At 46.3% G+C, this 17,338-nt stretch overlaps 2 protein-coding genes across 3 annotated transcripts; one reads left to right on the plus strand and one right to left on the minus strand.

Annotated features, from left to right (window-relative positions):
* Nucleotides 1-6,295: 6,295 nt before the first annotated feature.
* LOC117970142 (zinc finger protein 501-like) lies at nucleotides 6,296-10,975 on the minus strand. 2 transcript variants are annotated; one of them, XM_059017767.1, is made up of 4 exons: nucleotides 10,908-10,975; nucleotides 9,453-9,571; nucleotides 8,844-9,038; nucleotides 6,296-7,881 (listed from the first exon to the last, which is right to left on the minus strand). In XM_059017767.1, the coding sequence occupies exons 2-4, from the start codon at nucleotides 9,550-9,552 to the stop codon at nucleotides 6,770-6,772; spliced, it is 1,407 nt and encodes a 468-aa protein (XP_058873750.1). In that variant the 5' UTR covers nucleotides 9,553-9,571; nucleotides 10,908-10,975; the 3' UTR covers nucleotides 6,296-6,769. The 2 variants fall into 2 exon arrangements, with proteins under 2 accessions (XP_058873750.1, XP_058873749.1); XM_059017766.1 differs by lacking the exon at nucleotides 10,908-10,975 and adding an exon at nucleotides 10,053-10,597.
* A 1,214-nt stretch (nucleotides 10,976-12,189) lies between these two features.
* Nucleotides 12,190-17,337, plus strand: LOC131724832 (gastrula zinc finger protein XlCGF26.1-like). Its single transcript, XM_059017719.1, has 2 exons — nucleotides 12,190-12,371; nucleotides 13,634-17,337. The coding sequence occupies exon 2, from the start codon at nucleotides 13,689-13,691 to the stop codon at nucleotides 15,354-15,356; it is 1,668 nt and encodes a 555-aa protein (XP_058873702.1). The 5' UTR covers nucleotides 12,190-12,371; nucleotides 13,634-13,688; the 3' UTR covers nucleotides 15,357-17,337.
* The last annotated feature ends 1 nt before the right edge of the window (nucleotide 17,338 follows it).

The raw sequence follows: 17,338 nt of genomic DNA on the forward strand, positions 1-17,338 counted from the left end.
ATAATACTAAAACAACCCAGCTTCAGGTCAGCACTGCTTACCAGCCCCCAATCAGAGTCAACCAAATTATAAAACGAACCAAAAACTGCTATCTGAAACATTGGGACACAGGAACAGAATCTCAAAATAAACTGGATTGTTATCGGGCCCTGAAAAGAGATTACACTCTGGCGGAGTATCTCTCCGCTGTCAGAGATACAAAGCAGAGACAGATCCTGACCAAGTACAGGCTCAGTGACCACAGCCTGGCCATAGAGAAAGGCCGTCACCGGCAGACCTGGCTTCCTGAAGAAGAAAGGCTCTGTGGTCAGTGCGAGACAGGAGAGGTCGAGACAGAGATGCACTTCCTTCTTCAGTGTAAGAAATACTCCGAAAATAGACAAACCTATTTTAAAAAATTTGCAAATTCCCTCCCAAATTTCCCCAAATATGACCAACCCTGAAAAAGTCCCAATCCTCCTGGGAGAGGAGGGAAGCACAGCCCAACTAGCAGCCAGTATGTGTGTGCGTGTCACAGACTGAGGGACACACGATGAGAGCTCTGCACAGAGACACACGATGAGAGCTCTGCACAGAGACACACGATGAGAGCTCTGCACAGAGACACACAATGAGAGCTCTGCACAGAGACACACAATGAGAGCTCTGCACAGAGACACACGATGAGAGCTCTGCACAGAGACACACGATGAGAGCTCTGCACAGAGACACATGATGAGAGCTCTGCACAGAGACACACAATGAGAGCTCTGCACAGAGACACACAATGAGAGCTCTGCACAGAGACACACGATGAGAGCTCTGCACAGAGACACACGATGAGAGCTCTGCACAGAGACACACAATGAGAGCTCTGCACAGAGACACACGATGAGAGCTCTGCACAGAGACACACGATGAGAGCTCTGCACAGAGACACACAATGAGAGCTCTGCACAGAGACACACGATGAGAGCTCTGCACAGAGACACACGATGAGAGCTCTGCACAGAGACACACGATGAGAGCTCTGCACAGAGACACACGATGAGAGCTCTGCACAGAGACACACGATGAGAGCTCTGCACAGAGACACACAATGAGAGCTCTGCACAGAGACACACGATGAGAGCTCTGCACAGAGACACACGATGAGAGCTCTGCACAGAGACACACGATGAGAGCTCTGCACAGAGACACACGATGAGAGCTCTGCACAGAGACACACGATGAGAGCTCTGCACAGAGACACACGATGAGAGCTCTGCACAGAGACACACGATGAGAGCTCTGCACAGAGACACACGATGAGAGCTCTGCACAGAGACACACGATGAGAGCTCTGCACAGAGACACACACACACTTATGTATATACAGTATGTATGTTGTGGTGTATGTAGGCATGTATGTATTATGTAAATGCTTATTGTCCTGATACATGTTTATTGTTAGTAGTGATATGTGTGTGTTTTTATTTTTACTGTACTTTATAAATCAGTTTGTTTATATATATATGTATTCATGATGCATTGTATATATACACATGTCTGTATTGTATAATTGCTTTGGCAACACCTGCTATTGTAAGTCTTGCCAATAAAGCACCATTGAATTGAACTGAATTGAGAGGAGAGAGAGGGAGGAGAGAGGAGAGGAGAGAGAGAGAGGAGAGGAGAGAGGAGAGAGAGGAGAGAGGAGAGAGGAGAGAGAGGAGAGAGAGAGGAGAGTGGGAGGAGAGAGCAGAGGAGAGGGGGAGAGTGAGAGGAGAGGGGGAGAGTGGGAGGAGAGAGGAGAGAGAGGAGAGGAGAGGAGAGGGGGAGAGTGGGAGGAGAGAGGAAAGAGAGAGAGAGGAGAGGGAGGAGAGGGGAGGGGAGAGATAGGGGAGGGGAGGGGAGAGGGGAGGGGAGAGAGAGGAGAGAGAGGAGAGGGGAGGGGAGAGAGAGGGGAGGAGAGAGGGGAGGGGAGGGGAGAGAGAGGGGAGGGGAGAGAGTGGAGAGAGAGGAGAGGGGAGGGGAGGGGAGAGAGAGGGGAGGGGAGAGAGTGGAGAGAGAGGAGAGGGGAGGGGAGAGAGAGGGGAGAGAGAGGGGAGGGGAGAGAGTGGAGAGAGAGGAGAGGGGAGGGGAGAGATAGGGGAGGGGAGGGGAGAGGGGAGGGGAGAGAGAGGAGAGAGAGGAGAGGGGAGGGGAGAGAGGAGAGGAGAGAGAGGAGAGGGGAGGGGAGAGAGAGGGGAGGAGAGAGGGGAGGGGAGGGGAGAGAGAGGGGAGGGGAGAGAGTGGAGAGAGAGGAGAGGGGAGGGGAGGGGAGAGAGAGGGGAGGGGAGAGAGTGGAGAGAGAGGAGAGGGGAGGGGAGAGAGAGGGGAGGAGAGAGGGGAGGGGAGGGGAGAGAGAGGGGAGGGGAGAGAGTGGAGGGGAGAGGGGAGGGGAGAGAGAGGGGAGGGGAGAGAGAGAGAGGGGAGGGGAGAGAGACACACAGAGAGGTATCAAGCCCCATTCTCGAACCAAGCCTCCCTTTAATTGACAGGTTGAATTAAAGGCTTCTGATTAATCGGAGGTTTACCCCCCAGATTCTTTTCTCCTCTCCTTTAAGAATTCAAGTGATCCCTCTTCCGCCATTCCTGTCAATCAATCACAACTGAGAAACGCGTTCGCAGCAACACTGATTTCATCCACACGGTCAACACTCTGCATTAAATACACACGTCGCTTTTCAACAAGAAAAAAACAATCAAACACAGGCTTAATCTAGAATGACTGCCACAGACCCTCTGTCTACCAGGGCTGGGAATCAGACTCCCGCTGCACAGCAGTGTGATCCAGTCCTGGTTTCACTGGGAGTTTAATAATCAGACACACCCTGAGCTTGTTAGCTAGACACACTGGGGGCTGATCAAGCTGGTAGCAGTAAAACCTGGACTGGATCACACTGCTGTGCAATAGGAGTCTGTGGACACTGGGGGCTGATCACAGTAAAACCTGGACTGGATCACACTGCTGTGCAATAGGAGTCTGTGGACACTGGGGGGGCTGATCACAGTAAAACCTGGACTGGATCACACTGCTGTGCAATAGGAGTCTGTGGACACTGGGGGGGCTGATTACAGTAAAACCTGGACTGGATCACACTGCTGTGCAATAGGAGTCTGTGGACACTGGGGGCTGATCACAGTAAAACCTGGACTGGATCACACTGCTGTGGAATAGGAGTCTGTGGACACTGGGGGCTGATCACAGTAAAACCTGGACTGGATCACACTGCTGTGCAATAGGAGTCTGTGGACACTGGGGGGGCTGATCACAGTAAAACCTGGACTGGATCACACTGCTGTGCAATAGGAGTCTGTGGACACTGGGGGGGCTGATCACAGTAAAACCTGGACTGGATCACACTGCTGTGCAATAGGAGTCTGTGGACACTGGGGGGGCTGATCACAGTAAAACCTGGACTGGATCACACTGCTGTGCAATAGGAGTCTGTGGACACTGGGGGGGCTGATCACAGTAAAACCTGGACTGGATCACACTGCTGTGCAATAGGAGTCTGATTCCCATCCCTGTGGATCCCTGTATTACACTGTATTGATCTCTGTATTGAAAGCGAGATTTAAATCCCACTAGTTATTATTGACATGCGATCATTGATAAAGATGTATGTAAGCACGGTACTCACCCACAGAGGCTCCGGCGGCGCACCCAGGCAGACATGCCCGGCAGACCGAGTGCAGGCACGGCAACAGGAGCGGCTCCTTGTCGGGCCGGAGCCTCGTCCGGCAAGCGCCGCAACTTTCCAAGAACGCCTCCCGCTCTGCGTCCACCACGGGCGGGCTGGGGACGGACGCCGCCGCCGCGCCCGCCGAATCCAGGGCCGAGGAGGACGCCGCGGCCCCGACTTGGGAAGACCAGAGAGCCGGGCCGCTTCGAGACGAGTTATTATTATAATTATTATTATTATTATTATTATTATTATTATGTGCGCTGGTGGAAGTGGAGGCCATTTCTGCTTTGTTTTTTTAAAAAAAAAATACTATTATTATTACGACTACTAATAAATACAAAAGTCTTATTGAAATGTGAGTGTGAGCGAACCGAAAAAAAACACCAAAAGACGTCTCCTCCCGGGTTAATTAAAAAAATATATACACGCTTTCCTCTCGCATCTTTTTTTTTTTTTTTTAAAGACTCTCCTTTGTTATTTTCGTTTCTATAATGGGAAGTTGCTGGTCTCCTTCACTCGACTTGTTGTCTTCCGGTGTGTGTTTGTTTTTCTCAGTCTCCACGCTCGATTGATTATTTATTTTCACCTCCCGTTTCTTCCTTTTATTTATTTTTATAAATGTCTTCTTTTTTTTTTTGCTCGGCGCCGTTTTATTAAGCCCTCCTCCCTCCCCTCCGTTGACTCTCTTCTTGAAAGTGTGATAAAGTCAGAGGCACGCCGCCTCCCTGTCTGCAGAGACTGATGAGGAGGAGGATTATTATTAGTGGCTTCTTCCTGCTTGTATTTTTTAACACTTTTAAATTGTTAATTTGTGTTATGAATCGTACGTTTTCTCTTGCGCAGGGTCTGCTACAAACCTCCTCCTCCTTCTCTCTCTCTGTCTCTTACAAACTCGTCTGTTTTTTTTTTCAATCTTCCCCACACAGATGTATAAACTCTGTTTATGTATTGCCCGCTTCTCATTTCAGTCTTAAGTAAAATTATGAAGTAGCTGTGTCATAAATACGAAAAAAAACGAGTCCATTGTGTTTTATGAAATATATGTATTGATGATAATAATAATATACAAACTTCAACGCAGTTGTCAAGCTTATTATTATTATTTATTTCTTAGCAGACGCCTTTATCCAGGGCGACTTACAATTGTTACAAGATATCACATTATACATTATTTTACATTATACAGATATCACATTATTTTACATACAATTCCCCATTTATACAGTTGGGTTTTTACTGGAGCAATCTAGGTAAAGTACCTTGCTCAAGGGTACAGCAGCAGTGTCCCCCCCACCTGGGATTGAACCCACAACCCTCCGGTCAAGAGTCCAGAGCCCCTAACCACTACTCCACACTGCTGCCCCAAATTATTATTATAATGATATCTCACTCGTGTGCCACCACGCAAATACGGTTATCAACGTTTAAAACCTGCAGGACCAACTGCCACTAATTAAAAGGAGCGTCCTAACTGTGGATGATCCACCCTTGCCAAAATTTGGAGAGGATTCAGCCGGACCGGGGCCAGGGCGTCATACACATGGGAGGAGGGCTGATTTAGTGTCTCCCCTGTGATTGGTTGCATTGCTTTGTGATGACGGTCCACTAGGAAAGGCGCTATATAAAATACTGTGTAGGACTATCTAGGACTTTTCTGTTTAGAAAAAGTCGGGATCGCAGTGGCAGCGAGTTTGAATTGGAAACGGTGATGCAGGGGACACCTGTAAAGTTCTGTTTCAAGGTTCTGTTCAAAATGTCTGCTCTAGTGCCCTGGGGTTTGAGATTTGTCCTCATAATCACTGCATGAAGAGCGATTTAAACTCTCCTCAGTGCTCACCATTGCGTTCTCAAGCCTGCTTGGCTGAATGTTAGGATTTGTCTGTTTCGCTGGCTCTCTGCAAAGGCCTGGCGGTTTCCAACCACAGAAACTGATAAGAAAACAACGGCTTCTTTCTGAGAATTAGAGAAGGACTTTGGACAGATCCAACCCCAAATAATCTACAGATATGACCATTTGCGGACGGGTCATAGATTTTTGTAGGATGTACTATTTTTGGCAGACACACACTCTCACACACACACACTGACACAAACAGACACACACAGTGTCACTGATAATGAGAGGAGACACACACACAGTGTCACTGATAATGAGAGAGAGGAGCCACACACACACAGTGTCACTGATAATGAGAGAGAGGAGCCACACACACACACAGTGTCACTGATAATGAGAGAGAGGAGCCACACACACACAGTGTCACTGATAATGAGAGAGAGGAGACACACACACACACACACACAGTGTCACTGATAATGAGAGAGGAGACACACACACACAGTCACACACACAGTGTCACTGATAATGAGAGGAGCCACACACACACACAGTGTCACTGATAATGAGAGAGAGGAGCCACACACACACACAGCGTCACTGATAATGAGAGAGAGGAGCCACACACACACACAGTGTCACTGATAATGAGAGAGAGGAGCCACACACACACAGTGTCACTGATAATGAGAGAGAGGAGACACACACACACACACACACAGTGTCACTGATAATGAGAGAGAGGAACCACACACACACACTGAAGCCGAGATCCAGGACCTTTTATTGGCTGAAAAACACAGAAACACAGCCGAGCCATGAAGAGCGTGCAGGAGCCGGGACGCCGCGGACCGGGGAGGAGCAGAGAACTGCACTCCCAGGACAGGCGCTGGAGACCTCCTGCAGCATGGTTCAGCGTCTTCACTCGAACGCACCCGCGGGCCCTGGGGCAGCGCGGCTTCAGAGAAGGTCTTCACGGGCTGAAGCAAAGGCCGATTATCAGCCCGAGCGACATGATCCCTTCCGCTGTTTAACAGGAGCTCTGAGTCCGCAGGAACCCGGAACTGCGACGCTCCACGCAATTTTAGTCTCCTAAAAAATTTTTAGCGAAAACTCGCCGCTTCTTAGATCCCGCGGGTGAATTTACAAGAGGATCCTAAACTTTTCCATTCGTTTTTCAAAGCAGCCGGGGCGAGGATAACCCTGGCAGGGCCGGGCGGAGTCCAGCCAGCTTCCTGCTTCACGGCTGGCAGGCGTGTCCTCTCAGCTGGTAGCTGTAGACGAAGCTCTCCCCGCAGGCGACGCACCGATACGGGGTCTCTCCCGTGTGGATTCGGAGATGCGTCCTCAGAGCCCCGGATTCCTTGAAGCTCTTGGGGCAGCCGGTGCAGCGATACGGGGTCTCTCCACTGTGAACCCGGGCGTGTTTCCGGAGGTACCCCGACTCTTTGAATCTCTTCCCGCACTCGGGGCAGCTGTACGGGGTCTCCCCGCTGTGCACCCGCTTGTGTTTCCGCAGCGACCCGGGGTCTTTGAAACTCTTCTGGCAATCGGGACACCCGTACGGGGCTTCTCCAGTGTGACTCCTCCGATGGGTCTTCAAGGATCCCGAGTCCCGGAAGCTCTTCCCGCAGTCCCCGCACCCGTACGGGGTTTCCCCGGTGTGGCTCCGGGAATGTCGCTTCAGATTCTGCGAGGCATTGAAGCGTTTCCCGCAGACGGCGCACAGGTACGGGTTTTCCCCGGAGTGAGTCCTCCGGTGGGTCTGGAGATTCCCCGAGTGGCGGAAGGCTTTCCCGCAATCGGGGCAGCAGAACCGGGACTCCCCCGGGTCGGAGTGGACCTTCCGGTGCGAGCGGAGGTGCCCCGGGCTCTTGAAGGTTTTCCCACAGTCCGGGCAGCGGTACGGCCTCTCTCCGGAGTGGATTCGCTCGTGGGACCTCAGCTGCTGGCTCTGTCCGAAGCCTTTTCCGCAGGTCGCGCAGCGGTACGGGAGCTCTCCGGTGTGAGTGCGGCGGTGGACCTTCGCTGATCCCGACTCCCGGAAGCGTTTGCCGCAGTCCGGGCAGGAGAAGGGCTTCTCCCCCGTGTGGACTCTCCGGTGCCTCTTCAGGTTCTCCAGCTGGCTGAATTGCCGCCCGCAGTCCGGGCAGCAGTACGGGCACTCGCCAGTGTGAACCCGCTGGTGGATCTTCAGCCCGCGCGACTGGCCGAATTTCTTCCCGCAGACGTCGCAAGGGAAAACCGGGGGAACCTTTTTCGGGGACGCCCCGTCCCGGACCGGTCTGGGGGTCGGGGAAGAAGGGTCGTGTACGGAGTTCGGGATGCTTCTCCGCTCCTGTTCTGCGTCCGCTTGGGAGAGAAACAGAGAGAGAGAGAGAGATCGCTTTGTAACATCGCCGTCAACGCATTTCCCTGAATTCATACGCCTCGCCCTGACTGCTCTGTGTTAAAGCTCAGAAATAATAACATGTATTCGATGTGGGGGTTACATTGCAACGCTGGGGGCCCTGGTCTTGCCTATAGCCTCTTTTGAAGCGAGTCTTCTCTGTGGTACTTGATGCCCCTAACCCCTCAATGGTCCAATTTATTTTCACACGGGCAGTTTATTTTAGACACGCTGTTTAAAAGTATTTGTTTTCACAGTAAAACAGGTTTAAAAGGCTCTGCATATCAACAGGACTCTCAGTACTGCATCTCCAGCCTCGCCCCTTGTTCGCTATATTTTTCAGATACCTCTTCATAGTCGTGCATACCGATAAATCATCTCCTGATCACTCGTTTTATCACCAAACTCCTCAATAATGCGATCCAAGTCATTATTTTATTACTGTAACATCTAAAAAAAGCTCTGCAGATGTCTGTGATGTTCTCTGAGCGCTGGATGCGGAAGCAGCTGTCTTGTTTGTTTATGTCTGGGGCTATCTGTATTCATGAGATACGCCCCCTTTTTTTCGGCTTCTCTCGGTTCCCATCGGTCTCACTCGGCCATTGAATGGTTTTCTCGGCTTTTTCCGGAGAAAAAACGACTAGAGACCTGTTTATTGCGTCTTTTTGACTATTTGAAGCTAAAACCAGGAATGGATCAACACGCTCGGCAACGGGAGTCTCGTCAGGGCTGGGAATCAGACTCCCGCTGCACAGCAGTGTGATCCAGTCCTGGTTTCACTGGGAGTTTAATAATCAGACACACCTGAGCTTGTAAGCTAGACACACTGGGGGTTGATCAAGCTGGTAGCAGTAAAACCTGGACTGGATCACACTGCTGTGCGATAGGAGTCCGATTCCCAGCCCTGCTCTCCTCCGGTACCTACGTGTGTCAGCGCTGGTTGGAGGCGTGGCTCCTTCCTTGTTGAAAAGCGCGGGGTTCACGTGGAGAGATTCCTCCTCCTCCTCCTCCTCTTCCTCCCCCACCACGCGCACGCACCCCAGATCAGCGAGTTCCTCCGCAATGTCATCATCACACGGCTCCTCTTTAACACTGACAGCAGGAAACACACAGTCCTGTTCTGCAACCAGAGAGACGCAGGGGATTCATAGAGTGTGGAAACAGTTACCACTCCTCTCTGTGCTTTACAATGCTTCCCTATGCTTTACCAGACCTCTCTGTGCTTTACAATGCTTCCCTATGCTTTACCAGACCTCTCTGTGCTTTACAATGCTTCCCTATGCCTTACCAGACCTCTCTGTGCTTTACAATGCTTCCCTATGCTTTACCAGACCTCTCTGTGCTTTACAATGCTTCCCTATGCTTTACCAGACCTCTCTGTGCTTTACAATGCTTCCCTATGCTTTACCAGACCTCTCTGTGCTTTACAATGCTTCCCTATGCTTTACCATACCTCTCTGTGCTTTACAATGCTTCCCTATGCTTTATCAGACCTCTCTGTGCTTTACAATTACACACTCTATCACAGGGTTACCCATCTGGATGAGAAGCGCTTCGTTATCACATCCCAATTCACTGTCCTCCTCTTTAACGGAGACGCTGAGGGGCTCTTCAGTCACCAGAGGAGAGTCCATCTTCAGAACACCTTGATTTCTACAAGAGAGTGTCAACACAGATCAATACAGAGATCAATACACAGATCAATACACAGATCAATACACAGATCAATACAATACAACACAGAGATCAACACACTATAGTACAGAGATCCACAGGGATGGGAATCAGACTCCTATCGCACAGCAGTGTGATCCAGTCCAGGTTGTACTGCTACCAGCTTGATCAGCCCCCAGTGTGTCTCGCTAACAAGCTCAGGTGTGTCTGATTATTAAACTCCCAGTGAAACCAGGACTGGATCACACTGCTGTGCAGCGGGAGTCTGATTCCCAGCCCTGCGATGTTTCAGTAGCGCTGCGTGGATTTCACTCTTGCAATTCGTACAAACGTGTGGTTTTGATGAAGCTGTTTATCTTCACCTCGCTGTTAGCCTTGCTCAGCAGAAGGTGTTGAGAATATATCTACATTTATACATCGAAAAACACTTCAATTGCTCCTTAACCACACTTCAAAATACCTGCCGTTTCCAGAGCTCCGCCTGCTGCTGTGTGTCACTAACATCCTTCATATAGACACAAAACAAACGAGCCCCTATTGGAAGTGACTCTGCAGCAGCCACTGACTCCCTGCGTGTGTGTGTGCGTGCGTGCGACCCTGAGCGAGTCGCTTCACCTCCTTGTGCTCCGTCCTTCGGATGAGACGTCAAACAAACGAGCTCCTATTGGAAGTGACTCTGCAGCAGCAGTTGTTGATGATGCAGTGTTCACCCCGCTGGTCGCTTTGGATAAAAGCGTCTGCTAAATAATAATAATAATAATAATAATAATAATAACGCAGTTTTTCGCTGATATTCAATTATTTGGACGCTACAGGGAGGAGAAATACGGAACACAGCGCAGAGGCATTCCTCTCATAACCGCAATATTATTATTATTATTATTATAAATAAACTCGTTATGTTACCATGGCAGCGATTATAGAGACTCACAGTCATAAGTACACTGAAAAATGAACAGCTTGCGAAACAGAAACTTTTGCTCAAACACAGCGATGTGTGTCTGTGCGTGCGTGCGTCAGTGTCTGTGCGTGCGTGCGTGCGTGCCTGTCTCAGTGTCTGTGTGCGTGTATATATATATATATATATGGGTTTAAAAGGATGTAAACTGCAGTGTACACAAAACATTTTGATATAAACTGTTCATATATATATATATATATATATATATATATATATATATATATATATATATATATATATATATATATATATATACACATACAGTGTATAGCCACGTTCCTATCCCGCATGAACAGTCGTGTCAATAAAGCACGTTAATTACACAACAAACATAAAACAAAACAACAAACTTACTTATACAGATTAGATATAGAGATTTCCGGAAAAAGACACTTTCACCCGGAGATAACATTCGCTCAAAACCCGCCTCCCTCCTGCAGCTCATTGGCTACAATAGGAGCCGGCCTCGCTCAGCGATTGGACAGACTGGTTGCGCAACTGACGCCATGTTGGCTCCAAGCTGGATTCAGCATTGAATTCCGTGCCAGACTAAACAGAGCCAAAATGGCGTACAATGTGATGCAGCTTCATAAGATGCGATCCGTTCTGTATGACTCTATAAACCATTTTCAAGGGAGTTTTGCGACACCCTCTAGACCAGGGGTGCACAATTCCGGTCCTGGAGGGCCGGATCCCTCCTGGCTTTTGTTCCAACTGTGCTCTAAATTACTTAATTAAACCAATAATTGGTAATAATTGGTCCAATTAAGTAATTTAGGGCAAGGTTGGAACAAAAGCCAGGAGGGACACCGGCCCTCCAGGACCGGAATTGTGCACCCCTGCTCTAGAATTAGCAAATGTCGCTTCATAAAGTCCAGTGAAACCTGTTGGATAATGTTACCTTGTTAACATACTGAGAGAAAATAAAATAACGAATTGTAATGGAAAAACAAAAAACAGGCAATTTTTTAAATTAATTTCGATTTCAGCAAAAGTTCCAAAAAATTGAGCTGATAAAAGTTACAGTGCGAATCAGCCATGCAATCGTGTTTGCCTGCAGACAGTACTTGCGTGGAGGCATGGCGCCATCTACTGGGAGACGTGAGAATAGCAGGGAGAGGTTTAGCCATTCATTTCAATGGGAGAGAGATTATTCAGTCTCTGGTATCTGGAAAGTTAATTATCGCATTTAAATGAGTGTATTAGCTCATGTGTTTGTATTATACATGACAGTGATACAAGGTATTATTAGCCATGTGTAACTTTATAAATGAATCGGCTATTCTATAAATGAACCAACATTTCCAAGTCATTGTATTTATCTTGCTCTTAATTGTATTATTACTTGTACTGTGATACTTGAAATGTATTTGCTTACGATTGTAAGTCGCCCTGGATAAGGGCGTCTACTAAGAAATAAATAATAATAGAATAGTAATTTTATTAACTGGCTGATCAGCTGGTAATTTATCTATTTTTTTATATAATTAATAAAACTATAATCTGTGTACTTGTTTTAAATACATAAATTAATCTCATGTTTTCATACATCACCGCATGTATTATTAGTAATACATTTAACGGTACTCGGGTATAAAAATGCGCCTGTTTTCTTGATTATACGGTAAACTGCCACAGAGCTGATCCCCTATTGGTTAGGAGAGCCCCAGCGCGTCCAATCACCGGAGGACTCCTCGGTTCGGAATGACCCCGCAGCCAATGGCAGGCGAGAGAGGGGGCGGGTTTGTTTTCGCTTCGGTCCCTCACAATATTCTTCCCTGAAGGAGAGAGAGGAGGCTGGAGAGGCTGAATTAACGAGTAAGATTTTAAATATAAATTCATTTTATTACATTTGTTAACCGGTACAGACTCTTACATTTGATCAGTTCTACTGAACACAGTTTGTTTCGTGTAATAATATTTTCAGAAAGCGGGTCGTTTTGTTCCCGTGGATGATGATAATAATTGTATCTCACACACACGCAGGCCCACCGAGAGGGCAGCCGCTGGAAAAAAAACAAAAAAAACTAAAACAAACAAAACTTAAAAAATCAATTCCGGTCAATTAATATCAAACATTTAAACATTTTTAAAAACGCGTAACCGCTCGAGCCCTCCGCGCTGCGCGGGAGCGTTTGCGTTCGCGCGCGCCGCCGCCACGTAAACAAACAAGCCGTCCTTCTTGTTTCCGGTGTGAGGCTGCGCTCCGCTCCGCTGCAGACTCGACAGTCCTGTATTATTATTATTATTATTATTATTATTATTAATATTATTATTATTATTACTATTATTATTATTATTATTATTATTATTATTATTATTATTATTATTATGTATTTCTTAGCAGATGCCCTTATCCAGGGCGACTTACAATTGTTACAAGATATCACATTATTTTTACATACAATTACCCATTTATACAGTTGGGTTTTTACTGGAGCAATCTAGGTAAAGTACCTTGCTCAAGGGTACAGCAGCAGTGTCCCCCACCTGGGATTGAACCCACGACCCTCCGGTCAAGAGTCCAGAGCCCTGACCACTACTCCACACTGAGTCCAGAGCCCTAACCACTACTCCACACTGCTGCCCTAAAAAACAATTTTGCTGAAGCGGTTTTCTCCCACTGCTAATTAAAAATAAAAAAGCCACCTAGCTAACAATTTCATCCCGAGGGCTGCAGTGAATCGTACTGTCTTTAAATTGGGACTTTAGTGAAGACTGCGTGTGTACGCGAGTACGTTAATTACTGTAGATAGTAATTCATAGCCAGGCAATAGCAACACATGTCACGTACAATAAAATCAACATTTTATTTGTGTCGTCGCTGTCAGTTTGAGGCGGAGCTTCACGGTCGTCATGGTGACACGGCTGAGAGAATGTTTTCCTCTGTCGCCCCGTCTGGTGCTGTCAGTGTCAGTCTCTCAGCACACAGTACAGCGAGTCGCTCAGTGACGAGGTGCAAACAGGTGATTGATCGCTCTGTGTGAGCGTTTACGAAGGTGCTGCTGAGACAACTTCTTAGAATTTAACACAGGGAGTGTAACAGATTGTATTGTGTGTGTTTTTTTGTTGTTTTTTAGGAAATTTGTTGAGAAGACAAAACTGGATTATCCTTGTGAAACAGAAGATTCAACGATGGAGCCTGTCCATATTAAACAGGAGAGACCTGTACTAGACTCAGTCCAGATTAAAGAGGAGAGTACTGTACTAGAATTAGTCCATATTAAAGAGGAGAGTCTTGTACTAGAATCAGTCCATATTAAAGAGGAGAGTCCTGTACTAGACTCAGTCCATATTAAAGAGGAGATTCCTGTCCTAGACTCAGTCCATATTAAAGAGGAGAGTCCTGTACTAGAATCAGTCCATATTAAAGAGGAGAGTCCTGTACTAGAATCAGTCCATATTAAAGATGAGAGTCCTGTACTAGAATCAGTCCATATTAAAGAGGAGAGTCCTGTACTAGAATCAGTCCATATTAAAGAGGAGAGTCCTGTACTAGAATCAGTCCATATTAAAGCGGAGAGTCCTGTACTAGAATCAGTCCATATTAAAGAGGAGAGTCCTGTCCTAGAATCAGTCCATATTAAAGAGGAGATTCCTGTCCTAGAATCAGTCCATATTAAAGAGGAGAGTCCTGTACTAGAATCAGTCTATGTTAAAGAGGAGTCTCATCATCCTAACTGTTGTGAATGCGGGGCAGATTTCAGACACCATAGCCCCATGGAACACCACCTGCGAGTTCTGAAGGTACAGCTGGGTTATCCTTGTGAAAGGCAGGATTCAGATATGGAGCTTCCTGAACTAGACCCTGTCCATGTTGAAGAGGAGGGTAACCATTTTAAAACAAGCAGCTTGCAGGGCTCTCTGTCCTGTACAGAATGTGGAAAGAGTTTCAGTCAGTTACAAAACCTGAAACTTCACCACAAAATCCACACTGGAGAGAAACAACATGTCTGTCCTGACTGTGGGAAGAGATTCAGACGTTTACAACACCTAAAACTCCACCAGCGAATCCACACTGGAGAGAAACCGCATGTCTGTGCTGACTGTGGGAAGAGTTTCAGATATTCACAAAGCCTGAAATATCACCAGCGAATCCACAGAACGGTGAAATCACATGTCTGTGCTGCCTGTGGGAAGAGTTTCAGTCAGTCAAGCACCTTGAAAACACACAAGAGAATCCACACTGGAGAGAAACAACATGTCTGTGCTGACTGTGGGAAGAGTTTCAATCATTTAAAATACCTGAAAGTTCATCAGAGAATCCACACTGGAGAGAAACCGCATGTCTGTGCTGACTGTGGGAAGAGATTCAGTCAGTTAAAAAACCTGAAAAATCATCAGAGAATCCACACTGGAGAGAAACCACATGTCTGTGCTGACTGTGGGAAGAGATTCAGTCAGTTAAAAAACCTGAAACTTCACCAGCGAATCCACACTGGAGAGAAACCGTATTCCTGTGCTGACTGTGGGAAGAGTTTCAATCAGTCAGACCACTTGAAAAGACACCAGCGAATCCACACTGGCGAGAAACCATATGTCTGTGCTGACTGTGGGAAGAGTTTCAGACTGTCAAGCGATTTGAAAATTCACCAGCGAATCCACACTGGAGAGAAACCACATGTCTGTGCTGACTGTGGGAAGAGTTTCAATCAGTCAGGCCACTTGAAAAGACACCAGCGAATCCACACAGGAGAGAAACAACATGTCTGTGCTGACTGTGGGAAGAGTTTCAGACGTTTACAAAACCTGAAATATCACCAGCGAATCCACACTGGAAGAGAAACCGCATCCGTGTCATAAATGTGAAAAAAGTTTAACCCGCGCTCAGAAATTCCAGTCGTTTTAAACAGCAGCGTAATATAGAATCTGTGAGATCTCTGGTGAATGTCTACAGATGATACAGATTCATCAATATTAAACACAGTGCTCTGAAGCCGTTACATTATAAAGTACATTCTTAGTTTGCAATCCGTTGAATATACAGACACCTCGCAGCGTTGTGTGATACGAGGTGAAGCCGAGTGCCTCCAACCCCTGAGAAGTCTGTATATTCAACATATACTGTGTGGGAAAAATTCATAGTTGTAATTGAATGTACTTTGTAAAATGACATTTCAAATCTTAAACTATGAGGCTTAAGATGCTGTGATGTTAATTAAGTGTGTCTTCCCCCAGCTTTCTCCCATAACACTCGAGATCTGCTTCAAAGGACTGGATATTAGCAACAGAGGGTCGTAAAGATTTAAATTGGTTTCAGTTCAGATTACCTGCCAGTCTGATCTAAACAAACAGAGCTGATTCTTATCTGTTAATTAAGAAAGTTTGTCTGAAAGCCAGGATACAACTTCCTATGAAGGGTTAAGAATTGCGACACCTGGTGGATACAAGGCGCCATGACTTTCAACCCATGAAATGAATTGTTATCCTGAAACATAAGTGAATGAAACTGACATTTTTATCCTTCTGTGATCAATATAACTAGCTAGCAGAAAATGAAGTTTTGTTCTATACATATTTCGAATCCTGTTCTCTCTCTCTCTCTCTCTCTCTCTCTATGGAGGAGGGTCGCTCCCTGTGTTAATGAAGCGTCCTTCAAACTTTGTAAGCCAATGAAAGGACTGATTTCGGTCAGGGATTCGCTTCCTGTTTTACCCGGAAGTCATTGGATCTCCAAAGTAAACTCCTCTTTGGGCGCTATATTTAAATCAAAACATGCATGAACTAGTTCTCTTGGATTCAGACTCATCTCGCCATGAAGTAACCATTGAGCCTTCGCTTGCAATGGGGACCCATCCAAGCATCGTACGTATCTTCATCCTGAAGAAGACTCCTCGCCGCTACATCCTGCAACTCCACATGTTACAAAGAAGACAACTGCATTCCAACAAGGACCACGTCTCCAGAATAAGTGTTACGATTCAAAGACTTTGAGAGTAAAATACTGTGTTTGTGTAGAAAAATCTACATGCAAACCAGAAGTAAAAACATTGAACTCAGAGTAACACTTTGTGAGATTAAAAACACAAGCGATTCTACTCTGAACAATTGAAACCAGATAAGACTTTCACTGCACGTCAGAACCATTGAAACATTGATTGAGTTTATCTACAAGTTCTGAAGTAACTCTAGATTACAGCTTCATACTAAATGCAATTGAAGCTGCTTCCCAACTGAACTTGTTGAAACAAAAATGTTTGGGGCAGCAGTGTAGAGTAGTGGTTAGGGCTCTGGACTCTTGACCGGAGGGTCGTGGGTTCAATCCCAGGTGGGGGACACTGCTGCTGTACCCTTGAGCAAGGTACTTTACCTAGATTGCTCCAGTAAAAACCCAACTGTATAAATGGGTAATTGTATGTAAAAATAATGTGATATCTTGTAACAATTGTAAGCCGCCCTGGATAAGGGCGTCAGCTAAGAAATAAATAATAATAATAATAATAATAATAATAATAATAATAATAATAATAATAATAATAATAATAATAAAAATGGCGTCTTCATTCGAACCCACACAACAGACGCTGCTTCACCCCGTCACTGTGTGTAATGTGCGTGAATCCTGCGTGTGCGTGTACGGAAACACACTGAAGACAGCGTGCTCATGAAAATATGTGTTTCAGTGTTTGATTCCTGCTGTACTTATAATTCTGATACCTTGATTTATAACTTGTCATTTTTTAACTGACAGATCAGCTGCTAACCTTTATTAATGTTTTATATAATTAATACAACTATAATCTGTGTGCTTGTTTTAAATAAAATAATCTCATGTTTTCATGTAT

Source organism: Acipenser ruthenus, chromosome 57 (genome assembly GCF_902713425.1).
Source record: "Acipenser ruthenus chromosome 57, fAciRut3.2 maternal haplotype, whole genome shotgun sequence".
NCBI classification, from domain to species: Eukaryota; Metazoa; Chordata; class Actinopteri; order Acipenseriformes; family Acipenseridae; genus Acipenser; species Acipenser ruthenus.

Excerpts from the sequence above, each read along its gene's own strand:
- LOC131724832 (XM_059017719.1), top strand. The coding sequence starts at position 13,689 with ATGGAGCCTGTCCATATTAAACAGGAGAGACCTGTACTAGACTCAGTC.
- LOC117970142 (XM_059017766.1), bottom strand. The coding sequence starts at position 10,096 with ATGTTAGTGACACACAGCAGCAGGCGGAGCTCTGGAAACGGCAG. Across the intron at positions 9,039-9,452 it reads AGCGCTTCTCATCCAGATGG|AACAGGACTGTGTGTTTCCT; the intron begins GTAACCCTGTGA and ends CTCTGGTTGCAG. Across the intron at positions 7,882-8,843 it reads TCCAACCAGCGCTGACACAC|CGGACGCAGAACAGGAGCGG; the intron begins GTAGGTACCGGA and ends TTCTCTCCCAAG.